The sequence below is a fragment of the Mchenga conophoros genome, linkage group LG6 (genome assembly GCF_057382185.1).
Source record: "Mchenga conophoros isolate Kocher_MC1m ecotype Shallow Benthic linkage group LG6, M_conophoros_male_GT1.1, whole genome shotgun sequence".
NCBI classification, from domain to species: domain Eukaryota; kingdom Metazoa; phylum Chordata; class Actinopteri; order Cichliformes; family Cichlidae; genus Mchenga; species Mchenga conophoros.
In genome coordinates this window covers 24,646,046-24,673,315 of record NC_140531.1, presented here as the reverse complement: position 1 = coordinate 24,673,315, position 27,270 = coordinate 24,646,046, and the positions used below count along the sequence as shown (strand labels likewise).

Sequence of the window (27,270 nt, the reverse complement as noted above, 5' to 3'; positions counted from 1 at the left end):
CTATTTTGTAACATATTTGCACAGTGTGAAATAATCTTCTAATGTCCAGTTAATGCTATAAATCTGTAATGATATCTGACTGTGTTCATGTTGTTCTTGGTTGTTTATTTTAATTCTAAAGGTCTAAATTGCAAAGCTCAAATATTTGCTGATCATGTGATCACCTATCATGCTTTTTTTTATATAAAGCGTAAAGGTTAATTTATAGTTTATCCACATCACGTAAGTGAATAACACATAATATGTTGTGTACTTATGATGATTAAACCATAATTTGTCCTTTTTACTTGGTTTTATTGCTCGTTCAGTACTTCAAGCCAAATAATTAGGATTAACCTATTATTTGCTATTTAAATGAGGACATGTTGGTGCTTTTTTGTTATTGTACAAATAAATATCACAATAGGTTGGTTTTCCTAGTTCTAAGATATTTACTTTTTTGGACACTTGGACACAGGTGTTAAATTTAAATGACGAGGTCATAACATGTACGAGCCGGGGGTTAGAGCAAATCCATTTAATCAGGTTCCTTTAGTGGATATCGGCTAAATAAAGGTCAAGGGATTACCTTGACGCAATCGTTTTCACGGGCTCTTTATGCTCTGCTCTCTGGCAAGTCGTTAGTCTGTCTTACTTTCTGCCTCCTCGCGTTCGAGGTGTTTCTCTTAGATAGCTCACTGGGCGTAAAAACTGAGTTTACCCGATCTTTTCTCGATTTACCTGAGCGAGGGGATGCCCTGCCTTCACTCTGAAGCGCTAGAGTCCATGGAGCCTGGCAGCGTGAGTCCTGGGGCATCTCCGGACGCTGGCGCGGAGTCGATGCGCAGGGGAATCGTGAGCGACTCGCCGATGGTGCAAGGCACGGGCTGGTTCTTCTCCCCACTGTGGAGTCCAAGGTCCAGGTTGCATAGCAGGAAGTTTGGAGATGGTACGACAAGCTACCAAGAGGACGCATGGTTGGATGACCACTCCGACTTCACAAGGGCTTACTTTTTACGCAGAACCTCAGCGTAAGAGTTTACATTTATACCTCTACAGTTTTAGCTGAAACTCAAATTACTCAGATCCCTCAAAATTATAATGTGCGATTAAAACGTTTTTAACAAACTTTTGTTGAATAAAACGCTTGTAAAGGTGAACACTTTATTAGTAATGAAAATATAAGCTGCATTAGATAAAATTATGTTTCCACATATACGTTTAATACTTTTTATACAAATTTTAAGTACTTTATTTTAGTTTTGCTTTTAAATAAATCGTGTAATTTGTGTATGATTTCAGGGTCAGTTGTCCACAGACAGAAATGTCCCCACTTCTGTCAAGGTTTCAAAGGAGGAGCTCTGACCATTCCGAGGCGCTCATGAAGGCACCTTATCGGAGAAATTCTTCCCCATTGAGAAGCTCAGACCTGAACGTTTTAACTTTGACAGACAGACGCCTCGCTTCAAATCTCAGTGTCCCTGAATGGATGGATCACTTTGGTCCAGATGTTAAAGAAAGCCATTCACCATGCTGTCTCTGCTTACCTCGTTGTTCCCGTTTTCAGTTTTCTCCCTGTCAACCACGAGCTCCCGTTTGCCCCTGCTCATCTAGCTTACCCCACCCTCCACAGTTTTTTCCACCCACATCATGTGGCCATGGTGACGGCTGCCCTTGGATGATGGGGCTCCTAGGAGAAGGCCTAAGCTGTATGGGTTCTTTAGCAGAGCTCTGCCAGGGGACTGTGATCCATGTTGGGGAGCTACTGGGAGCAGAGGGTGGTTCGCTCTCTCTTGTACGGAAACACTGTGGTGGAAGGAGTAGCTTGGAAGACGTGATAGCCCTAACATCACTGGGGCACTTGAATGAGGGAAACCCATACAGCCAAGCTCATCTAGAACTGGTAAAAGGGATCATGGGATGCGTAATGGCTACAGCTTCACCAATAAATCTAAGAGATGCATCTGAGGTAAATGTTGATGTCATGATTGTACATGTAAGCTTAACTCCCATGTTCCAGGGCACAGACGAGGGATTAAAAATCAGAAATGAGGACTGCATGTTTAATGAGTCACCCATTTCCTGAAAGTCTGTTTTGAGATGATGACATGGCTATTTGAAGAAGCCTGATAGGGAATCCCTGATGACGCAGTTTCTTTTAATCCTTTTAGTGACTGCTTCCAGTGATAAACCTTGGATTACTGTCCTTTCCTCGCACATGCCCACACATACACCCCCACAAAAGTAGATTCATGCCAAAGCTGTCTAAAAGGCTTACAGGTGGTGGTCACAGCAGCTCTTCTTGCCCTCACAAGTAAGGTGATTTGGAATGTGTGCCTGGAAGAGTTGAACACCAGGTAAACCCAGTCAGCGTGGGTGTGCATGGGTTGTCCCTAATAACTAGGTAGAGGCCAAGCATCCTGAGAAGTGTGGGTATTTTTGGTCAGATGTGGCTAAAGCTGATGAACAGCGCTGACCCAATAGCTTAACAACAAAGGGTTATGAAGAGATTAAAGTTAGTTTAGGTATTAAAGTCTGTTGCTACTCAGTTGCCACAAATATCTAACATACATAAGACTGTTGGATAGGATATGTTTAAAACATGTTGCTGTTAAGTAATTAATATTAAGTGATCCTCTTACATGCACTTATGTTTTCCTTATTTGTCCCAACAGGACCCCAGATTCAACTTAGCCAATGATCAAACATCAAAGATCAGGACGGTTCTGAGTGTTCCTATCAGCAACCATAGGGGAGAGGTATGTGTGCCGTTGCAAATACCTTTAACTAATGTAAATGTCCTGTGGATTTTTCAGTGGCATATTGTTCATTGTCATAACAGAATTTTAAATATAGATTGGATGTAAATAAAACGTTTTCTTTTTTTGAACAGGTTTTAGGTGTCCTGCTAATGATCAACAAAAGAAATAGTTGCGATGGATCACGTTCTGTTTTCACAAACGTTGATGAAAAGGTGAGGGATTGGACTTTAGTATGGAGATTTTTTTCTATTATAAACATTATTTATAATGTCAGATATTTGCCTTGTCTTAATGCTTACCACCCATAAATACGATTTTGTTTTAAGGTGTTGTCAAATCACATGGATGTGTTGGGGACTGTCCTGGATAATGTCCAGCTGTATGAAGGTGCGAGACAAGAGGCTAAACGCAGTAAGGTAAAGCCAGAGAACAGTTTAAAATCGTTTTATGCCTTGTAACATGTATATCTAAGTAATATCTTCATGCATATGTGTGTGTGTGTGGTCCAGGCTTTGATAGAGATGGCACAAGTACTATCAAAGGAGCACCATTCCCTTGAAGTTATGCTGAGTAAGATGGCTGCCACCATCATGCCCTTTACACACGCTCAATACTGCACCATCTTTATCCCCAGTGAGCAAACTTCAGACACTGAAGAAAAGGTACATTATCTTGACATCCTGCTCAATTTCCTTGTTTTCCATTACTTTGTCTGTTTAGAATATAGTACAATATTTTTAGCCATACACAATGTTTTCATTTTTTTTTGTTTTGTTTTGTTTTGTTTTTCATTTTTGTCTTTTGATTACAGACTTTATTCTCAAGAGTTATACATTTGGAATGTGAGGAGCTCGGATCAACCTGCCAGATCTACAGAAGGTATTGTCCGGAGACTTTGCAAGTCCTTGAGTGTGATTTACTTTTAAAACAAATATGGGATATTTGGGGGGTTTTGTAATTTGAAAGTATAATTTTTCAGGGAGCGTGACCTCAGGAATATAGATCCGTCATATGCCTTTCGAACCCTGACTTCTATGGAAACACTTAATATGTCGAAGAGTTCTGATGAACTGAAAAGGAGTCTCATCTGCTGCCCAGTTAGAAATGAGAGATCTGAAAATGTTATCGGTAAGTTCTTTTCTTGAATGGCAGTAAACATTGTAAACAGGATAGAATTTGAAAATAAATCTTTCACACCTCTGTTACCAGACAAGCACAAATGAAGCACAGCATACAAAGCTCTCTTATTAAAATAGAAAATAAAATAGTATGAAATAATATAAAATAATAGGTTTCACAGATGATTTGCAGTGACCTTTCACAGCTAGAAATCCTTACTTACTGTTTAGACCTTTTCAGTCTTTATACTACTTACTGTGATCTGCTCTGAGAAGACCAGATCTGGACATTTTATAAAATTGTTTCAGTTTTTAATCCAGTTATCTTTTCTAGCCACTTGAATATTTAGATGCTGAGATTATTATTGTGATTTTTTTTCCCAGTGATTCCAAAAACAAGTTGCCCATCTCAGCTTTACCACAGAAAGCAACTAGACTATGTGTTAAAAACAAAAACATAATTTGAAGAACTTTGTGCTCAAGCTACACAACCATCTGTCTTTTAATGTCATTTAGCTGTGTGCCAGCTGATGAACAAACAAAGCAGAGCCTCAGATGAAATGGAAGTCTTTAACCGATATGACGAGCGCCTTCTGGAAGACCTGGCAGTGTATTGTGGCCTGGCTCTACAGTATGCTCAGGCAGTCCAGATCACTGAGGAGCGGAGGGCCAGTATAGAGGTCACACAGGAGGTGAGAACACTATCTCGCCCAATTAGTAAGTTAGAGAAGAGTCAGAAAAATAATTCATACATTAACAAATCTTAAAGTTTTGTTTCTGAGTTTTCTTTGTTTATTGTAATTGTGCAGGTCCTTGCCTACCACATCACTGCAGCAGAGCAGGAAATCCAGGCATTGCAGGTGAGGCTTTCTTTGGAAGAAATCAGCCTTTCTCTTTTTATCCAGTTTATCCCTGTTACAGCGTGGCATCGTGCATGTAAATAGTGATTTAAAGTAAATAGCGCACACATTTGTTCCCTTTTCTTTCATATACCTTGTTCTTTCTGTTAAATGCCTTCCTTCTCCACTCTTCCTATTTTTTTAATCACTATGGCAGTAGTCAAGCAATCAACCCTTGCTTTGTTCCAAGAGGCCAGATTTACAGGCTTTAATGCTATTGTAGAACTAATGCCCTAACAACTTAAAGCTCTTGATCAGCTGCTATCACTGAATGTGAGTGTTAAGGTAACCTCCTCACCCATGTTAAAGCTAGATGGGTTTTCTGTGTTTACACACCTAGGTAAACTGAGGAAAGGAGCTCAAGTTCTATTTTGTTTGTGTGTGTTTGTGCTTGAACGTCCTGAAGAGTACATTTTAATTTCTTTTATTGGTTGTGTTTTTAGGAGGCCACCATTCCTTCTGCTGAATTGCTGAATATTCTAGACTTCCATTTCTCTGGTTTCAGCGTGCCAGAAGACGCGACAACACAATCCACGATTCGCATGTTCCTGGATCTCAATTTGGTGCAGGATTTTAACATAGACTACAAGGTAGCTCAGCTTCTATTAATATTAGTAGCGTCATTTTCTTTATCATATAAATGAGGAAACAGTTAATTTTTGTTTGTTTGTTTGTTTGTTTGTTTGTTTGTTTGTTTGTTTGTTTGTTTGTTTGTTTGTTTGTTTGTTTGTTTGTTTGTTTGTTTGTTTGTTTGTTTGTTTGTTTGTTTTAGAACAAAATGACATTAATAGGCTTGTTTCATAAGTATTTATGAATTCAAAAATCCTTTTTCATACACATCATGCTTCTTTTACATCTTTTTTCCAATCAGGATACAGGATAGTACTTGTATCAGTGTTAGTGTGAAGCCAGTTTGGCGTTTGTGCCTTTTGAACAAGCACAAAATTCAAAGTTTAATAACTAAGCATTTCACAATGTTCCATTTTAAAAGTTGGGGTAAAGAGATTTTGGTAAGAAGAAAAGCTTCTCTGTCAAAATCTGCAAGCTGCATCTGCAAGTTATCTGTGAATTTCTTGGTAAAATCCTGTTGTGTAGCTACTGATGTTAAGGACTGTGAAACCCTGGGGTTCTGTGGTGGTTCAAGCTTGTTTCACTGGCATTGGTCTTTTTTTCATTTCATTAACTCCATCTTATCTAAGGCACCAAAACAGGAATCACGTTAGTGGGAAAAGGACCTTTGAGAGAGGAGAATATGAGTTCATAATGGATATTTTAGTGTTATCTTATTAGCTCTTACATTTGACAATATGTAGTTCAATATGTCTCTTTGAGTTACAGGAATTTCACTACTGACAAACTAGAAAAGCACAATAGAATCACCTAATACCTTAAATATTCTCAATTTCTATTATTTATCAATTTTACATATCTCATCCTTCCAGAGTCTTTGCCAGTGGGTTTTGACTGTGAAACGTGGCTACAGGAACAATGTGCCCTACCACAACTGGCACCATGCAGTGAGCACTGCTCAAAGCATGTTTGCAATGCTCATGGCAACAGACCAACTCCAGGTTAGTTTGTGGTAAAAGCAGAGTGGGTCTGTAGTTGCTATTATTATAATTTTATTTACAATCAATTCTATGTGTCCATGTGACAGTCACACTGTGACATTTGCATAATGCCGCCGGAGTTTCATCTGTCCTGTAGCTCAGAAGTTTTGGGAGGAGTCAGTTGAGGACTGCCAGGGTTGTCCTTCCATACTCAGCGCTCTTAACTGTTTGGAAGAGGATTAATTTTAGATCTTGCCAAAACCTCTTAACTGCTGTCTGTAACAATCAGACACATGCCTACGCCTCAACTCAAGTGACTTCTGCCATTCACTCACCAGTGTTCTAAGCTTTTTGGAGATCCAGGTGTATGGCCACCCTGGGGGTCTCTGTACCAGGACCAAGCTGTATCTGTTATGCATATTTGTATCTGTTATAGTCTGGAGCTTAATTATGTGGGATATTCAATGAAGACACTGACTGGTATTAGTAACACTAAAATGGAAGTATCATTTGTCGTACTTCATTTCTTTAACATCAAACATTGAATAGTAGAATTACAGTTACACTTTTTTTTCAGTATTTGTTCAGATAGAAAATAACATTACTATCTAACATTTTACTGTCTTATCACTTAATTCTTTTAGATTAGAGATTATTTAAATACAATTAAAATACAAAAAACAAATTAAAAATGATTTAGAGATTTTGCATCATCAACTATCCATAAATTCCTGCTTCCTGTTTTTTACCCTTACATATACTCGTGTGTAGGGATCCATAGACTTCAGCTCCAATTGGGGTTGGTCCTTTATCATCTTATCTGTTAGAAACTTTTATTATCGACTTTTGACAGCACATGAGCCACCTATTGATACAAACTTTCTTTTATTTTGTGTAGCACATGTGCAATATATACATGTGCAGATGATTATTTTCTCACTTATTATTTTTTTCCTATAAAGCGTTCAATTATAAAATGCAGAAAAATAATTTTCTTCATTATTACAACCTGTTTCTTTCTGTTCATATGTTAGACCATTTTTTCTCGTCTGGAGATCTTAGCGTTGATGATAGCCACTCTGAATCATGATGTTGATCACAGAGGAGTTAATAATTCCTTCATAGAAAGGTAAATGTTACTTCTTCATCTCTCACATTTACTCCATTACTTATTTTTACTCTAAATTATCTAGACCATAATTATTTGTATTTATTTTGATTTGTACTATCTATAACAGTTATTAGTCACTGCCTACTTATATTCAGTCCTGATTCTTTCTTTCTTTTTTCTCTCAGGACTCATCAGCCTTTAGCTCAGTTATATGGACACTCCTCTCTTGAGAACCACCACTACAACCTGTGTGTCTTCATCCTAAACAACACTGTAAGATGCAAGAAATAAGTTATGTTTGCATGCACACAACAGGACGTTCAAATGAAGCTCATATACTATATCTATTATTCTGCAATCATTCCACTTGTGAAATAATTAGATTATTTTGATCTCTGTGTGTGAACTTGTAGTCTTCAATTTAATTTACTTTCTTTCTCTCTCTCATCTTCCAGGGCAGTCAGATTCTTAGCGGTCTGTCTGCTGAAGAGCACAAAGCTCTATTACACTTAATCAAAAGGGCAATCCTTGCCACAGACCTGACTGTCTACATGGAGTACGTCTGAAACATTAAAAATGTCATAGAAGACGTAGATTACACATTAAGTCAGTCTTATTTTAACCCATGTTTCTTCTGGCTGTTTTTAAAAAAAAATTTTCAGAAGAAGAAAGGAGTTCTTTTCTCTTGCTAACAAAAGCGGAGTGAGCTGGAAAAGTGAGAAACAAAGAGACTTGCTCACGTGAGAATCACATAAATTAGAATCAGAGGCATATTATATTGTTGTGCTCGGTAAACCAAGAGAATGCGCTGTGTTGTAAGCTATTACTTTACCCCACAGGTCAATGCTGATGACAGCCAGTGACCTCTCTGCTATCACAAAGCCTTGGCCTGAACAAAAAAGAGTAGGTCTCACAAAGTAGCTCTGAATGAAGAAATAAAACACTTCATGCTTCATCTCTCAATCCTTTTTCACTGCAACCTTAACCTCACTCTTCCGCCTAACAGATTGCCAGTTTGGTTGCCATGGAGTTCTTTGCACAGGGGGACAAAGAGAGGGAAGAGTTCAAAATCAAACCCATTGTAAGTGGAGCTTGCAGGATTTGTAGTGTGCCAAGGATTCTGAAAATGTTGAGTGGAACTCACATCCGGATAAAAAAGTGTGCGCACATAAAAAGGAATTTAAATCAATATTATTTTTTCATGATTGGAATCAAACAAGAATCCAATCATTTGTGAATATCTTGTTTCAGTCTGATGATAAATGTTTTTAAGTTTAAAAGGCATGCTGTTGTCCTATTTCTTGTTGCGCTACAATTGCATCTACCCCGTCGTATAACAGTATCACGGTGCCAAAGACTGTTCTTTGAAAAAATACATAACCACAAACACTGGTATGTCTCAGAATATCTTCACATTTTTGTCACTGTGGTTTAAAAAAATTTCTTATTTTGTTTACACAGATTCAAAAAAGGGTTTTCATAAAATGTTACTGTTACTCTGTCTACACTATAACAAAAATAACAATATCTTTGAATACATAAAGCTTTATAAAGCCTGTTGTGTATTTCTGATGCATTTTTCCCCATTCAGAGTGAAGTAAATTTAATGTAGCTTGCAGTGTTTGGGGTTGAATCAATCTTCATATATAAATGTTCATATTCAAGTACTGCATACTTTTACAATTCTATCTGATCTTCTGTAAGTGCTTTAAGTGCTTTTTAACAGCCACTTTATGCTTACTTTTCACTAGGACATAATGAACAGAGAAAACAGCACTCGACTGCCGTATATGCAAGTTGAATACATTGATGAGGTCTGCTATCCACTCTACAAGGTGTGTTATTACTATTGGTATTGTGTAAGCAATGTGTAGATAACTGTATATTCTACTTGCATGCATGTGTCCTTATACATTTCATCACAGAATTCACCTTGTTGCCATCTTGTTCCCTTAAGATCAGTTGTAATTTCCACTGTTCTATCAACAATCCCATCTCTGTCTTTGCCTTCCTCAGACTGTATCGAGACTGTTTGACTCCTGCTCTCCTTTGCTAAATGGGTGTAAGAAGAACAGAGAAAACTGGCTGCAACTTGCTGATGAACAAGAAAAAGAAAACAATGAAAACTTCACTGCATGAAGACTTTAAGGGAGAGACACAGACAGACCAATGAACAGCGGACTGGAGAGAAGATGAAGACACGTGGCTTCAGAGGCTAAAAGGAGGCTTGCCCATATGTTCTATCTTCATTCTTCTAAGTGAAGACTGACCTATTGCTCACACATCAGAACTTTGATGATCAAACTGGTTAATATGTTATGCAGTGGCCCTCACGGTTATGATTATTCCTGCACTTGTATTGCAAACAACTTATTGTGCCACATATATAATAGCAAATTAAATGCATTTACTGTATGTAAAGATGTACTAAATAGCTTCTCAAAGTACTTTACATTAAAAGCTACATTCACATTTATGTTCTCTCTGTATGGAGTGTTAGGTTAGGGGATGGACTGCTCAGCCTTCACATTGAGCCTACATTAATCTGTTTATTTAGCAGTGAAGCTTTGAAAGTCTGAAAAATGACTTTGATTATTTGCACACCATATCTGTATTTGTATTTTTATCTGTGCTACACTGAGTTTCGTAAGACCTGTATCCAGATTTTCAAATGCATAAGTATTTTAAATGTACTGCTTCCTTTCCACATACCATCAAATTAGTACAGTGATCTATAACATAATCAATTTTGTGAACTTGTATTCAACTATTTATTTTATTAGATTACTGACATCTACATATTTTTTTTTTTTATCTGATTTGACTTTCTTTCCATAATGGCTCTTTGGAGCACTTTGACCCTGTGCTAATTCTATTAATTGTTCCCCTTTATTGGCTCTGACTTACAAGGTTATCTTGAAATTTAGCAGAACTGATAACAACTAATGTTATTCCCACCATCTGAAACTGAGCAATAAAGATATTGTTCACCACACATATACAGCATGCATTTTAAATAATTATCCAGCCTAAAATGTTCAAAGTATTGTCACATACCTTCTATATGATTTGCATAACCTTGTTAATAGTAAGTAGTTATTTAGCTGAACTGTAGAGGCAAAAGGGGCAGATGACTGTATAGTAAGCCAATTTATTATTATTATTAGTAGTAGTAGTAGTAATAGTAGTAGTAGTAGTAGCGTTGTTTTATTGTTACCTGGATTATTTAGGGGAATGGACGTTTGCATTCCAGGCCTGTGGGTGGCACTGGTGCTCTTAAACAGGGCGCTGTTGCTGCCGACGGCTCGACGCTGACTGGCAGAAGAAGACTTCAACGGAGAAAAAGAGGGATAAAATGACAGGGCGCGCAAAAAGAAAACACAAAGCCGTTCAGGTAAATACGCTTTGTTTTGACCTGCTGTGTTTGGTGCAGGAATATGCGTTTAAAACAGCAGCCTTACCAAACGAGACGCCGTGCTCTGTGTGCAGCAGAGCAGCTGCCGTTAAAGTCGGTGTGAAGAAGTGTTTAGCAGCCTGACCGAGCAGCAGTGGACAACATGGCAGCAGCTCTGCAGGCTGGTCCCACAAAGCAGCTTGTTCAGCGATGCTAACAGCACATACCTGAATGGGGTCATGGGCTTTGATTAAATGGAAAGCACTGCACCATAACTGGACCTTTATGCTAGCTAGGAAATATCCGTGCGTCGTTCCCATTCACTGATTGTGTAGTGTGGCATCAGCAAGCGCACTGTGGGTGTCTTCATTGATTGGTGCCTTTATCCATTAAACACCAATAAATGGCCCCATAATATCGTTTTGCTAAGGTTGCGAGCAACTATTGGAAAAGATTTCGATCCCTACTCGTATTGTACACGCCACTGCAGGGTACAGAGTCCAAGGCAGTGGACACAGCTGTACTTATTGTACACTAGTGCTGATGCGAGGTCGATGCATTATTTCTCACGCAGTAAATATTGACCTACTTCTGTGGAGACCATGATGCTCAATGATTATTATAGAAGTGTTTTGAATAACCTTTATCGATATTTTTTTTTTTTTTGGATGGATGGCTTCTTTTTATAATAATATAGTGGTTGGTTCAATGTATCCACGATATGTTTTACTGTCAACCTGCTGAATCAAAATGAGATATTTGGAGCTTGATATAATACATAAATAGGCAACTTACTATGCAGTATTGCTCAGGAGTTCCCCTGCTTTTCATGTCTTTAGGAAAAAGGCACAAATAATGGAGAGGTGAAGAAAGCTCGAAGTGAAGAATCCAATGATGTGCTGCCATCGGGAGTGAAATCGGAGCAACGTGATGAGCTGATGCAGTTATACAGTTTTCAAATGCCAGAAGATCTGTACCACTTCTGGGAATTCTGCAGCGAGCTTTGCACTGACAACCCCTGTGGTATGATGATGTGGTACTAGACTTCATAGGGTGGAACCGCTGAATTTAATACTGCTTAGTATTTCAGTCTAATAGAACATTAAAGACGAGGTAATTCAAAGCAAAAAAAAATTCCACGTGACAGTCGGTGGTTAAGGACTTCAAAATGAACAGATCTCCTATTATACTTAAACATGAAATTCAGAACCTGTTTTTTAGCTATTAGATGCTCAATCGTTGTAATGAACTTAGGAGCTGTAATACAGGTGTGAAACAGATGACACAGTAGAAGACAGAAGCATCACGTCTGTAATACTGTAGTACTGTACGGTGCTTTAAAGGCCAGTGTAACAGCTAGCTAAAAGCAGATGTTCTTGAAGGTGCTGCGGTGAGTGGTAGTGTACACACTGCAGTAGAGTACAGCAGCTGACAGTCAATGATCATTTCATCTATAAAATGTCAAATATACTGAACACCTGAACAATTTTATCTTTGATTTTTTTTTTTTTTTTTTGTTATTTTTGAATCCAGCCCTAAAACAGTGGATGATTTGTTTCCACTGAGTGTTGTTTTGTTCTCAGATTTAAGTTTATTTCATTTATCAAGGTTTTTTTGAGCAGTGCAGATGATTCATTTTATCATTAAGTGAAAAATCTCCATCTCAGATACTTATGTGGTGTATAAGATATGTGCTACAAAACAGTGTGTCTATTTAGTAAAATATTTCATCAATAATTTGCACTTAAGTAATGCTTCTGTGTCAGCTCGTTTCTGTATCAATATATTGTCACTCTCTGTAGGTGCTCTGAAAGACTCGCTGGGATTGCAGCTAGTTGGACCATTTGATATTTTGGCAGGAGCTCACAAAAACTCCAAGAATTCCCAGCCGAACTTCCACCTTCACTGGCGATATTTTTATGACCCACCAGAGTTTCAGACCATACTCGCAGGGTGTGAGAACAGCCAGCATCACATTGGTTACTACAGGTATAGAACATAAGATCTGAAGTGTGTGACTATCGGCTTTTATTAGAATCTTGTAGCTTCCACCAAAGGCTGCTTCCAACATTTGCTCTACCGAGAAGATAGAGAGCATCGTGTGTAATAATATGAAAATGGTGATAACAATATGTACATGAGCACAAGTGGTTCTGATTTTGTTGTTGCTTTGTTTTACTGAATTTCATTGTTCCGCCAGAGATACTCCAGACTCCCTCCCTTCGTTTGTTGGGGAAAATGAAGCCAAGAAGGGCTGTACTATAACACAGATGGGGGACAACGTGTTTGCTGCAGTCCAGTGAGTGTTAACCACCACAAACTCACCTTATATCACTTTATATAATCCAACTTCCAGCTTAAGAAACAAATTCTTGGCACAAGAACAAAAAAAGTCCTTGTGCATTAGTGACCACTGATGGTGGTGGTTTTATTTCCCACATCACATTTCACAATAAACTGTTTTGTTTTTTTAAATGTAGTGTTTAGGTATGTACTGTTTAACAGGTTCTAAAAGTGATCTGAAGGGGGACAAATGCTGAAAAAGCAACAAGGTCACAGCCTCCAAAGCAGGAGAAATGAAAACTGTTTTTTTATGTTCAGGAAAATCAGGAAGAGCTTAGTATCAGCTGTACTGGAAGGTAGATCTGGGCAATATGGATTAAAAAAAAAAAAAACAATCACAAATTTTTTTTTTCTTTACTGAACAATTTCAGTTTCTGGTGAACTGATGGCAGGGATACAGATTTAACGCTAAGCAAGAAGACTCTTTGTAGGAAAACCTGTTGCGTGGACTTTCCACTATTCCATCATGCTTGTTTGAATGGTATTATTTAGGGCTGCACGATTTTGCATAAAATGAGAATCACGATTATTTTGGCTTAGAATTGAGATCACGATTATCTCACGATTTTCTTTTCCAGTATAAATATTTATTGCACTTATTAACTGCACATCAACTTCGCAACAGTTGAGACTGAACATAAAAACAATAAATAAACATAAAAACAACAAATGTCTCACATTTTGTTGTTGCTGCAAAATGTTGTACTGCTTGAAATTCCGTCTCCACCGTTGCTCGACACTGCGTGTATAGAGCAGTGTTGCCAACTTAAGCTGGGCAGACACTGCGATTTTTTTCAGTCGCGCGATTCAGCTCCTGCTCAAACTGTACGGTTGACTCGCAGGGGTTAGAAGTTCATAGGTCACGATGCAGGGTCTCACACTATACGGCCCGATGCTCTGATGCGACCCGAGTGCTCACACTGTGCGTCCATAAAATGAAGGTTATAAGAGAAATTCTGTTGCTCGCTCTCCCTCTCTGTCTTTCACTCACACAGACACACACACCACCATCAACTTTGCTAAATTGCTAATGAAAAACATTGACCAGGCAGCTGTGATTGAGCAGCAGTGTAGATCCAACTATTTTCACGGTTGTTGTGGTCGTGATAATTTTGTGAGGCCACATCGAAAAGGCTCGGATGAGCTTGCCATAGTTCTACAAGTTGTGCCTCCATCGCTTGTGTCCAGATCACACGCTGCACTGCCGTGCTGCGCCGTCTTTTTCGCTGACATTTGTGTTTGCGCGTGCGCAGTGTGAGAAACTGCGGTGACACCCTCACGACGGTCGCGAGGATTTCAAACAGGTTTGAAATCCTCTCGACCAAGCGATTGATGATCGGGAGCTGGTCGTGAGGTGTCAATCGCTTCTCGTTACCCCACGTATACTACACGACGCACGATGAAGGCCAAAATCGGGCCGATCGCCAAAACGGTCGCACGACTCAAAAATCTGCTCAAAATGGGCCAAAAATCGCACAGTGTAAGCCCAGCATTAGCGACTTTGTCGCTATATTTAGCGAGTTTTCAGACCCCCTTGGCGACTTTTTTTCTAAAAAGCGACTAGCGACAAATCTGGCGACTTTTTCTGGTGTTATTGGAGACCTATTTATGACGACTTTTTGAAGTGAAAGCGCGTATCGCTTTTACTCTCAACAAGCAGCGGGTGCTGCCGTGGGCATCTCACCCGTTCCAAAGCGCTCACGGGCGGAGAATAGTCCCCCCCAGCTTCTATCAGGGCAGAAGATGTTCACACCTGTGCGTCCGAACTGCAAATGAATAGCGCATGAGCGAAGCCGCTGCTCTCGCACTGACTGTAACGCAGTCAGTTCTTCTTTTACTGTTGTGCTTTTTTGTGGATCACGAGGTTTAAAACTACTTATACACACACACACACACACACAGTAACTCCACCAGAGTGCCTATTTCGGGTCACTTTTGCCGGTACAAGCCCGGATAAAGGAACAGGGTTGGAATTGTGACATTAAAAAAAAACAATAATTGCTCAAATAAATTTAATTTGTAGTTATAAATAAATTCTAAATGCATTTAGAACGTTCTTTACTCACTTTATGTCTCTTCCATGATGTTATTTCTCTCTCCAACAACGTAGGTTACAGTTATATTAGCATGACCAATTATGCAAATTAGGCGATGACGTCATTTAACGACTTCTAGCGACTTTTAGGACAGCCAATAGCGACTTTCCTTACTGAGGAGTTGGCAACACTGGTATAGAGCAGGTAGTGCAACAATAGAAAAATAGTTGCAGGACGGCACTGTGTAGCGTTTGTCTAGGGTGTTGATCATTTTTCTAAATCCCTCGTTTTGCACAGTGTTGATGGAAGCCATATCTTTGGTCAGGTGATAAGTGATAGCCTCCGTAATTTCTTTGTGCCTGCGGGAGTTCGACGTGAAGCGCTGTATAAGGTTCCCGTTATTGATGTTTGGGTGGTTGACCGGGACGGATTTTCTCCTGTCACTTTCTCATGTGCTCTCCGTTGTTTTTTCCCTGCTAATTTTAGCAGCCAGCTTCTGTATCACGTGGTATAAGGCTCCGCCCTTGTCATTTGTTGAGCAGGAAGAGTGAGCGCTTGTTTTCATGCAGATTACGTCCCGGATCAAAATGCGGTACAATCGTCGTCTTTATTTACTGCTCACAAGGACATCTTAGTTGCCTGACATGTTTTTCACAAGTCCTTGCAAGTAATGTTTACATTATTTTTTTCGTCTTCTGAGGGAATGGGAAACATGTTGACTATGATTGACTGCTGTGGCGTTATGCCAACCCTACAATACTGTCTGATAGGCTATCCGGTTGTTCAGTCTGACGTCAGTGAGTGATTAAGATGGCGCCGGTGAGGTCGGCTGCCGTCACGACTGCTCCGACCACTTTTTCTTTGTCTTTGTTTTTTAAGTTAGTTTTCAGCGTTTCTAAATCGGCAAAATCATCACCATTGGGTACATTAGGTATGACAGTGACACTCTTGTTTCTATTGGTATACAATGTACTCACAATTCGAAGTTTTTAACTCCGGATCCGAGCTGGCCGAGTGAGATCTCGAGGGAGAACAAAGGGAAGCGGCGGCGGCCTAGAGGGAAGCGAGCCGGCGTCAGGAACAGGCTGAGAGCTCGTGCACACCGCACACCTCTGCCTAGCATCCTGCTCGCCAACGTCCAGTCACTGGAGAACAAGCTTGACGACCTCAGGGCCAGGATAAAGTTCCAGAGAGACATTCGGGACTGCAATCTCCTCTGCTTCACCGAGACATGGCTGAACCCAGCGGTGCCGGACCACGCCATCCAGCCGGCCGAGTTCTTCTCGGTTCACCGCATGGACAGGACACGGGACTCGGGGAAGTCAAGGGGAGGCGGCGTGTGTTTAATGGTGAACAACAACTGGTGCAACAGTGCGAACGTTGTTCCTCTCACACGCTCCTGCACACCAAATCTGGAACTACTGTCCATCATGTGTCGTCCTTTTTATCTACCTCGGGAATTTACATCGGTCATTGTAAGTGCCGTTTATATTCCACCACAAGCGGACACGGTCACCGCCTTATGCGAGCTGCATGAGGCACTCACACAGCACCAGACAACACCGGGACGCTGCGCTTATTGTGACGGGGGACTTTAATAGCGCCAACCTCAAACGCGCAGCGCCGAACTTTTATCAACACATCACCTGCCCCACCAGGGGTGAAAGGACACTGGACCACTGCTACACTACGGTCAAGGACGGCTACAAGGCACAATCCCGCCCCCCGTTTGGCAAATCTGATCACGCCGCCATCTTCCTCATGCCAAAATACAAACAAAGGCTGAAACAGGAAGTTCCGGTTCAGAGGAAGGTCGCGCGCTGGACGGATCAATCGGTGGCCGCGTTACAGGACGCACTCGATGACGCAGACTGGGGCATGTTCAGAAACAGCTCCGACGATGACGTCAACGTGTTTACGGAAGCGGTTGTGGGATTCATCAGGAAACTAGCGGATGATACCGTGGAGACAAAGACTATCACAACGTTTCCCAACCAGAAGCCGTGGGTGGATAAAACCATCCGCGACGCTCTGAGATCCCGCACCGCTGCCTACAACACGGGACTCATGACGGGGGACATGGACCCGTACAAAGCCGCGTCATATAACGTGCGGAGGGCGGTGAAAGAGGCGAAGCAGCGCTACGGGAGGAAACTAGAGTCACAACTCCAACAGAGTGACTCTAGGAGCCTGTGGCGGGGACTAAGGACAATAACGGACTATAAAGCACCAACAACCGGTATGACGAACGCGGCCGTGACTTTGGCAGACGAGCTGAACACTTTCTATGCACGCTTCGAGGCTGCAGCTAAGGTCTCCAACAATGCTAGTGTTAGCGGCGCTAACGGCTGCAGACAGGAAGATACTGCCAGCACCGGAAACGTGCTCGTCATCTCCGAGCATGAAGTAAGGAGAGCCTTCAAGAGAGTGAACACCAGGAAAGCAGCAGGACCAGACGGCATCCCAGGTCGTATCCTAAGAGACTGCGCATACCAGCTAGCTCCTGTGTTCACTGAGATATTCAACATCTCTTTATCTCAGTCGGTGATCCCCACATGCTTCAAAGAGTCCATCATTGTTCCTGTCCCGAAGAAACCCCACCCTGCTTCTCTCAATGACTATCGCCCTGTAGCCCTCACCTCAGTAGTGATGAAGTGCTTTGAACGCCTGGTCAGAGACTTCATCATTTCTTCACTACCAGTCACACTGGACCCACTACAGTTCGCTTACCGTCCAAATCGTTCCACAGACGATGCCATCTCTCATCTCCTCCACACATCACTCACTCACTTGGACACTAGAAGGGGGAATTATGTTAAAATGCTCTTCATAGACTACAGCTCTGCATTTAATACCATAATTCCCTCCACACTCACCACCAAGCTGGAGCATCTGGGACTCAGCTCATCTATGTGTCAGTGGATCTCCAACTTCCTAACTGGCAGACCACAGGCAGTAAGGATGGGCGGACATGTCTCAGCCTCCACCACTCTCAGCACTGGAGCCCCCCAGGGGTGTGTTCTGAGCCCCCTGCTGTACTCTTTGTACACATATGACTGTGTGGCCACTACCAGCTCCACCACCATCATCAAGTTTGCTGACGACACCGTCGTGGTGGGCCTGATCTCTGTTAACAACGAGACGGCCTACGTGAAGGAGATTAGGAATCTGGAGAACTGGTGCCAGAGGAACAACCTCCTTCTAAACGTCAGTAAGACAAAGGAGCTGATAGTGGACTTCAGCACTAAGCAGGAGAGGAACTACCAGACCCCCGTCATCAACGAGTGCCCAGTGGAGAGAGTGGACAGCTTCAAATACCTCGGAGTTCACATCACGCAGGACCTGTCATGGTCCTGTCACATCAACACCGTGGTGAAAAAGGCCCGACAGCGTCTCTACCACCTCAGACGCTTGAGAGACTTCCAACTACCCTCCAAGGTGCTCAGGAACTTTTACTCGTGCACCATAGAGAGCATCCTGGCGGGAAACATCTTAACCTGGTTCGGGAACAGCACCATGCAGGACAAACGAGCTCTACAGAGGGTTGTGCGGTCAGCTGAGCGCACCATCCGCTCCGAGCTCCCTGACCTGCACTCAATCTACAGCAGGCGGTGCCGGACCAAGGCCAGGAAGATCGTGAAGGACCTCAGCCATCCCAACAACAGACTGTTCTCTCTGTTGAGGTCAGGAAAGCGATTCCGCTCCCTGAAGACCAACACAGAGAGACTGAGGAGGAGCTTCTTCCCGCAGGCGATACGGTCTCTCAATCACACCACCACACAGTACTGACCCACACATATGGTTCTTACACACACACTGGACTTTCTGGACATTGTTTTTGCACAACACTGGTCACTATATTCTTCATTTCCAGTTAATACTTGTACAGCTGCTGTTATTGTGTATATATTTATTTATATTTAGATTTCTTCATACATTCTTATATAGTTCTATATTGTGTATTGTGTATTTTGTTGTACAGTTATTTTATTTTCAACTTTAATTTATATATTTAATCTTATTCTTCCCAGTTAAATTTACCCTTCATTCTAATTTGTGTTGTACAGTTATTTCATTTTTAACCTTAATTTATATTTTATTCCTTCCTAGTTAAATTTACCCTTTTTAATTTTTCATATTTATTTCCTATCTTATTCATAGCCTTTCCTTTTTTTGTTTTCTTTAGGTCACGAGCAGTTGTCCAAGCATTTCACTACATATCGTACTGTGTATGACTGTGTACGTGACAAATAAAATTTGAATTTGAATTTGATTTGACTATGATTGACTGCTGTGGCGTTATGCCAACCCTACAATACTGTCTGATAGGCTATCCGGTTGTTCAGTCTGACGTCACTAGCCGTGTCTGGGTCTAAACTCCGCTGCAGGTCCATATATCAAACGATCACTATGGCATTACTGAGAGTTGAAAAACTGTCTAAAGTCTTTCATCTTTAATAAAATGATCAGCGTTCTGCTCTACCAGGTGTAACTATTGAGTTTAACATCCAGGCATCCATGAAAACGGAATTTATGACATTTAAAGGAGTTAGAAGTTAGCAGGGAGTTAGCTCGCTAGCTTCTATCTAAATACAATATAGCATGTCCTGACTGCGGGGTTTTGGAAACAAATTAAAACGTACAGCTCTGTTATCACTTCCAGCATAAATGAAGACAGAAAACTAAACAGCAGTAACGTTTGTAGGGTTACTGAAGTTGGGCTAGCTGGTATATAATGATGTGCTGTGTGACCGCTAGCGACACAGCTACGTTAGCATAATATAAACAAGCTATTATTTATTTATTATTATTAAACAAGCTACTTGTATTGTCTGTCTGATCAAATTGTAAAGCCTACATTTATTATCATGGTCTTAAAAAAAAATTTTCTCGAAATAATATTGTAATCGTTTTATCATCCAGCACTATCAGAAAGTTGAAAGAATCATCAGTGCGTTGCATCCTGTTGTGTTTGGGTTTTGTAGCTGTAGATCAGTCAGGGTACCTTTGCTGAACTCTTACATTACTAAAAGTATATTTATGTGGATGTTGTTATTTTGATGCATATCACCCACCTAAACCTTCAGACCACAAATAAACTTTCATGGGAACAATAGTAGAATAATGCACCACATTTAACTGCAAAAACTGTTCAGGAATGTTTTGAGGAATATGAAAAAAGCTTTAAGGTTTTAAGTTGACTTGCTGAGTTTCTGTGTCTGCCTGATTGAGCATCTGAATGTGTTGGGAAAAAACTCGAGTGCATGGAGACTTAAAGGAAGTCGTGCTAATCTGTTGATGCTTGATACCACAAAACGCCTTCTGAGGTCTTGTGTTGAGTCCACCCCTCAACAGCTCTGACCCACTGAGGTGTGGTCTCAGCACAAGGGGAAATTGTAGAGTATTAAAGTGGTGGCTTTAATGTTGTGGTTTATTTGTTTGTTGGCCACTTAAAATTCCATCAATAACTTGATGCTTACAGAAATAAACAGTCAAATTGGGTGATCCTTAACTTTTCATAATATGCCCTCTTGTCCTTCCTCCTTTTATTTCATGTGTGAGAGTGGAGGTACATTACTGCATGAAATTTTCTGTCATCACTTCTTTTTGTCTTGTAATTTGCTGTTCTTACTTCCATCAGCCTGTATCTGCTGAGGAAGAGGAAAGAGAGGGGCAGTAAGAAAACTGGGGATGAGGCATTGGAAACCTTGGAGGCAAAGCTGAGAGACAAAGCACAGACTCTGGGCTTTTCTCTGGAGCAGAAGACCAAAGACATGAAGCAGAGAGACAAGAAGGTAAAATGGACACGCCAACAAAAAAAATTACCAAGACCTCTCTTGTAATACCCATTAAATCAGGGATGTCAAACTCATTTTGCATTTAGGGTCGCATATAGCCGACTTTGATCTTAAGTGGACCGGATGAGTGAAACTGCACTTTCTTCTTTAAAGACATTGATGTACACATTTAATCCCCGAGACATCTTAATAAAAGATCAAGTCCAATTTCATTTACAGAAAAAGTTCTGGTAGCTCTGACTGTTCCACATTTACAAGACAGTAATGCTGCTTGAAAAGCATTAAATGTATAGATATGAAAAAAAAAAAGTGTTCTTAAAGTTGATGCTTGAAAACTTTTTACACACTATAGGTCGTAACAAAGACATTCCACGGCGCGGGCATTGTTGTACCTGTAGACAAGAATGATGTTGGATACAGGGAACTTCCAGAAACAGATGGTGAGTTTACAAATTTAAAGTTGTTTTAACACCAGTTTTTTCCATTTGTCTTTTGTTTATTCATTGGTGAGGTAAACAAATTTTGATAAAGGAATTTAGCTTCTGTGAAATAAGCTGGTTATATAGATTGCAGAGATGTCTTGATGCATTCTCAATCATCCAGGTAAGTAAATCTCCAAAAGTTGATTCTGTTCATGTGGATGTAGCGTTTTCAGTGGGAGAAACGTTTCGTCACTCATCCAAGTGACTTCTTCAGTCTCAACTGACTGCAAGTTTCCCCAATCTTATACTGTAACTAGTACATTTGCATAATCACTGAAACCAGCCCACTGAAGGAAAAATGGACTGGGAGGTCAGTTCCTTCATCTTGATTATGCAAATTCTCATGACCATTGATCAACAACCACTGATCAAAGATCACTGATCAATGGCCATGAGTACCATTCACACAGAGTTGGGGAATGGCTGCAATCACAGCATTGTAAGATGGCGAAAGATGTACCCTTAAGCACCCTCCTCTATTCAGAGATGGTCTTTCCCTTTTCATGTAAATGGCCTCATTGACTCTGCGCTCAAACCAGCGTTCTTCCCTTTCCAGGATGTGTACATCCTCATCATTGAAAGAGTGTCCACCCTGTAGGTGGGAATACTGCAGTCCTGGTCTAATGAGGTGGCTCTTCTGTGTTGTGCCATCCGCTTTGCCAAAGGTTGTTTGGTTTCCCTGATGTATAAATCCTGGCAATCCTCCTGGCACTTAACAGCGTACACTATGTTACTCTGTTTGTGTCGAGCGACCAGATCCTTGGGGTGGACCAATTTTTGGCGCAGCATGTTTTGGGGTTTAAAAGCCACAGAGACATGATGTTTAGAAAAAATGTGTCTCAACTCCTGACACATGGGATCACTACAGGTTTTTGCTTAGTCAGCGGTTGTCCTTCTCTCCTGGATCGGCTGGAACTTTCTTTAGGCGCCTTTCCAGCTTTGACAAAAGTCCAGCTGGGATAACCCCATTTACTCAGGGCCTTCTTGATGTGATGTTCTTCTGCTTCCCTGTCCGCTGTGTCTGTGGGGATGGTGTTGGCGTCCTGATGACAACCAGTTTATGCTCCAGTGGATGATGAGCGTCAAACCTTAAATACTGATCTGTATGCGTAGGTTTCAGCTTTTAGATGTTCCCCATTACTGATGGAAATCTCACAGTCTAAGAAGGCTAACCTGCCACTTTTCATATCCTCCCTGGTAAATTTGATGTGTCGGTCCACCAAGTTAATGTGATCCGTGAGTTGTGGTACGTCCTGAGATTTGATTTTCATCCAGGTGTCATCCACATACCTGAACCAATGACTTGGTGGTGTTCCAGGGTAGGATAACAAAGCCCTCTTTTCCACTTCTTCCGTGTACAAATTGGCCACGATGGGTGAAATTGGGGAGCCCATGGCACACCCATGTTTCTGCCTGTAGAACTGACCCTTGTATGTGAAATAGGTGGAATGAAGATACAGTTCCAACAGCAAACACACTTGGTTAGTGCTGAGAGTGGTCCTGTTGCTGAGGTTGGGGTCATCCTGTAATCTCTTACGAACTACCTCCAACGCTTCCGTGACTGGGATGCAAGTGAAGAGACAATGCTATTGACCGGAACTCATACGATTATAAGATTGGGGAAACCTGCAGTCAGCTGAGACTGAAGAAGTCACTTGGATGAGTGACAAAACGTTTCTCCCACTGAAAACGCTACCTCCAGATGAACAGAATCAACTTTTGGAGATTGCAGAGATTTTTTTTTTTTTTTTGTCTCCGCTCCTTAACAAATTTGTTTTTTCCCTTGTGTCCCAGCTGGTCTCAAGAAAATTTGTAAAGCCATTGTTGAAGCACGGACTGATGAAGAACGCGTCAAAGCTTTTGGACCGATCCAGGAAATGATAACATTTGTTCAGTTTGCTAATGACGAGTGCGATTATGGCATGGGTTATGAACTGGGAATAGACCTCTTCTGTTATGGATCTCATGTGAGTATACTAAGTCACTGCTTCTTCAGCAATCATCTTTCTTGGATTTGATGTGATTTCTGAGATGACTTATGAAATAAAAATAACTTTTCTTTTCGACTTATTTCTTATTTAAAATGGGATAGTTTTAATTCTTTGACATATTTAAAACAAAACACAACAGTGGCTATGCTAGAACTATTAGTGGTTTAATGTTGCACATACATTTAAGTTAAATAGAATAAACATAAGTTGGGAACTAATGCTTTGGTCCATACAAAGAACTGAATTTTCAAAACTTTTTAAGGACTGGGTTTTTGGGGATATAAATCATTTCTCTTTGATTTTCTCTCTCTCTCTTACAGTACTTCCACAAGGTTATCAAGCAACTTTTGCCCATGGCTTACAACTTACTGAAAAGGAACTTGTTTGGGGAAATTTTGGAGACCCATCTGTCAAGTCGTATCCATGACAACATAGACCAACTCTCTCCACATTAAAACAAAAAAAATTATTCAGAAGTACATTTCTGTTCTGGCTCTTTATAAGCTTTCCCACCATGTGTTCTTGTCTTCTGTTGTTTGTCATTGCTGATATTTTTGGTGGATTTGTGCTGCTGTCACTAACTGGAAACAGTTTAGTGATGTCTTGTTTGTAAAAGGTAGCTGTTCAATAAAGCTTTTTTTAAATATATATTTCTACTTTTTTTTTCTTTTTCTTTTTTTTAACCTGTTTGATTTTTGTGTCCAGCCTAATCTGAGCCAAAGTCCACCTCACTTTACAGTTGAATTGTGCAGTCATCATAATTTTTGCCTTGAGTTTAGATCATCAAGGTGGACTGGTGTTGATCAGACTGCAGGCAATCTGATGGAACAATGCGTTTAAGGTGGTGTAATACCATAGAGTGGAAATAGAGGGCAGTGTTGTGTATGGGAGTTCATAAATGAGCAGCACGGTAAGATTCTGGGAACGACTTCCCATCATTCATATATTGAGTCATTTTCCATACTGTACATAGGATGTATTTGGTAACTGACATTTCTGTTGATGAATGTTTTGGCATATAGAAAGGGATTGATCCTTTCCTGTCTTTTCATTAGTCTTTCAGGATATGAGGAGAAAAACTGTAACAATAAGAAAGTTTCCAGTTTTAGCATACTGGAAACGCCAGAAAACCCCCTAAAACCAGGCCTGAGCCACCTCATTCATTTCCCATTTCTGATTAGATGCAGTTCATAAAATGGCTGGTATTTGGATATATTTTATTTAAGCCTCTATTATATCAAGAGCCTTTCTACAAACAAACGTTTTACAGCAGAGTAATATGCAACAAGAAGCCCATGTGGTTGCATTGGAATGGTTGCATCCACAGTAACGCAGCCTTTATTAAAAATTTGGATGACTGCACAGACTGCTCTGTTGCTGTTTTGTTTCAAGACATTTCAAAACATTTATTTCACTTGTCAATAATTGGGCAAGCTTACACTGAGTATGTTACATCTTCAAAATCTAAAGTGCATTACAAAGGTTATGGTGGCTGTGTCATTGTCGTCTTCCTGCTTTGATGTTTTTTCTTGTCGTGAAGCTTCATTGGTACACTAGACTTATAAAAACTCTTTTTGGAATGAGCATTCATTAATTTGGATTTAAGGACCTACAGTCAGACTGTAAACAGACATATTTACAGTTTGTAAATATTTTGACACCAGCATGATTTTGTAATTTGCCCCCTGTCCATCAGAGCCATTTTTAGAGGCATACATATAATGCACAGGGTGTGTTTCCTTATTTGTTAATTCCTGAAAAACTAAGCAGATGGAAGATCTGGAGCTGATTCCAACTTTTGGACTTGTATTGAGCAGTTGTTCAATTTTGAAGTCCAAAGAGGCATCGCTACAGTTTATTCAAGAAAGAAAAATGGATATTCTTCAATAGATCATTCAGTCACCTGAACTTGACGTAACAGAGGAAACTTTTCAGTTATTAACTACAAAACTGAACACAGAGAGACACACAAAAAAGCAGCAGCTGAACTGCTGCAGTAAAGGACTAGCAGATCAAGGAAGGAAACAATATTTAGTAATGTCCATGGTCGATGTCGTTGGCTGCAAGTGATTTCCATCCTGACACTAAAAACAATCCTGATAGTTATAATAATTTTAGTTTGCTTTTCGGTCTATAAACAATGTGTGTTTCCAGGGGGAGCTTAGTTCAATTTTTTTTTTTTGTTTAACCCCCTCAAAAATCTGTACTTACGCCACATATTGACTGTTTGATTTAAAGTGCACAATGCTGGTTCACAGAGGCTGCAAACAAACAAACAAACTCATGGTCCATATAATGGTCCAAATGGGTTTAAATGTGAAAGGAATGTGATGGGACTGACCTTGTGTTCCTTGTTGCCTGTATGTTTCCTCCTCCAGAAGCCTGACTGACTAGCTGGCTGGCCGCCTGGCCATTTGGTTTCGCTTTTGTTTTCACCTGCACACACTTATACGCTGTCTTTGCACTCACACACACACTGTATACACACTGATGTCCTGATAACTACCCATACAAATCTCTGGTTTCACTACTTTATTTCATTAAACCACTCCACTGCCTCCTAAGATTAGGTGTGGTCTCCCTGTTTTTGTTATTCTTTTAAAGCGGGTTGCATCGAATGGGAGCTTGTCTGCACAAAAATCGGGTCCAGTAAGTTTTCAAATGCTTGTTTGTACTGCTTTGTTAGGCTGCACCTGGTATTCTTGGGGTCACATCTTGTGTATACTTATTTTGGTTAGTTATTTCTTTTGACTTGCCTTTAGAAAAGGATTGAACAGAATATTGCTGCTTATTGTCATTTTACATGTATAATGTAATTTTGGGTGCTTCACACCAACTGTGGTGCAATAAAATATTATTTATTTGATCGTATTTATTATTCTTATGGTATCTATTATGTTTCTATTGTTCAGCACTTTGGTCAGCCTTGTGTGTTTTTAAAGTGCTATATAAATAAACAATGATGATGATGATGAAAATATAAATAGTAGACAGGAATAAATAGCAAACAGGATAAATATATACAAAAATAGGCACACAGAGAACAAGTTGCAAAGTGCTTGGAACTAATGCAAAGTAAAGACTTGATCTGAATAGAGTCCATGTATGAGTGGCCTGAGTGTTGCGGGGGTTACTCAGAGCATGGCTCAGATTAGTGAGGTGGTTGGGCAGGGTTGGGGTGTGGGCAGCCAATGATTTAATTACCCTGGGCCTGTTTTAAGAATGTTCAACTTCAGGTTATTTCCTCAGCACCAGTTCTCTACCTCTGCCCCGTACACTGTCTGATCTATATCACAGTGGTGTCATTGGCATGCTTGATGATGATGTTTGGTTGGGTGGGTTGGTTTACACTCGTATCTGTAGAGAGTGTACAGTAAGGGGGCTGAGAACGCAGCCCTGTGGGGAGCCGTGGTGCTCAGTGACAGTGAGGGGGAGAGGTGGGGCCAAGTCGGACTGACTTAGTCTGAAAATAGTCCAGTTTGGTGGTGAGGATTTCTGGGATTATGGTTTTGAAGCTTTAGTCCACCTTCCTGTTCTCCAGATGGCTCAGGCTCATAGACAGCCTCCATGAAGTCTTTGAGGCTGTCTATACCAGTCTTCTGAGGATGGGTATGATAGTGGAGGCCTTCAGACAGTTGGGAACAGTGGCATGAGTCAGGGAGAGGTTGAATAGCCTGATGAGGATCCCTGACAGTTCGTTCAACCAACTTTAACCACAGCCCCTGGGATGCTGTCGGGGCCAGCAGGTCGCCTGGGGTTCACTGCTCTCAGCCTCCTCATGACCTCGTGTTCCTGGAGGGAGAAGGG

General features: G+C 40.7%; 2 protein-coding genes across 2 annotated transcripts; both read left to right on the top strand.

The window, feature by feature from the left end:
• Nucleotides 1-615: 615 nt before the first annotated feature.
• Nucleotides 616-10,408, top strand: pde5aa (phosphodiesterase 5A, cGMP-specific, a). The gene is made up of 20 exons (XM_085276984.1): nt 616-1,010; nt 1,282-1,948; nt 2,655-2,738; nt 2,873-2,953; nt 3,068-3,157; nt 3,251-3,403; nt 3,553-3,620; nt 3,721-3,869; nt 4,376-4,551; nt 4,669-4,719; nt 5,202-5,348; nt 6,201-6,329; nt 7,343-7,437; nt 7,605-7,692; nt 7,875-7,975; nt 8,082-8,159; nt 8,259-8,322; nt 8,426-8,500; nt 9,171-9,254; nt 9,436-10,408. Exons 1-20 carry the CDS (start codon nt 733-735, stop codon nt 9,556-9,558), a joined length of 2,781 nt encoding a protein of 926 aa, XP_085133110.1. The 5' UTR covers nt 616-732; the 3' UTR covers nt 9,559-10,408.
• A 276-nt stretch (nt 10,409-10,684) lies between these two features.
• Nucleotides 10,685-26,334, top strand: hpf1 (histone PARylation factor 1). The gene is made up of 8 exons (XM_085276983.1): nt 10,685-10,813; nt 11,653-11,836; nt 12,616-12,802; nt 13,014-13,112; nt 20,834-20,987; nt 21,343-21,430; nt 23,267-23,439; nt 23,784-26,334. The coding sequence occupies exons 1-8, from the start codon at nt 10,775-10,777 to the stop codon at nt 23,916-23,918; spliced, it is 1,059 nt and encodes a 352-aa protein (XP_085133109.1). The 5' UTR covers nt 10,685-10,774; the 3' UTR covers nt 23,919-26,334.
• Nucleotides 26,335-27,270: the final 936 nt, after the last annotated feature.

Bases quoted from the DNA above. Each gene is read 5' to 3' on its own strand.
- pde5aa (XM_085276984.1), top strand. From the start codon at position 733: ATGCCCTGCCTTCACTCTGAAGCGCTAGAGTCCATGGAGCCTGGCAGC. The intron at 3,870-4,375 runs GTAAGTTCTTTT...AATGTCATTTAG, and splicing joins GAGATCTGAAAATGTTATCG to CTGTGTGCCAGCTGATGAAC. The intron at 6,330-7,342 runs GTTAGTTTGTGG...TTCATATGTTAG, and splicing joins TGGCAACAGACCAACTCCAG to ACCATTTTTTCTCGTCTGGA.
- hpf1 (XM_085276983.1), top strand. From the start codon at position 10,775: ATGACAGGGCGCGCAAAAAGAAAACACAAAGCCGTTCAG. The intron at 11,837-12,615 runs GTATGATGATGT...CACTCTCTGTAG, and splicing joins TTGCACTGACAACCCCTGTG to GTGCTCTGAAAGACTCGCTG. The intron at 13,113-20,833 runs GTGAGTGTTAAC...TACTTCCATCAG, and splicing joins AACGTGTTTGCTGCAGTCCA to CCTGTATCTGCTGAGGAAGA.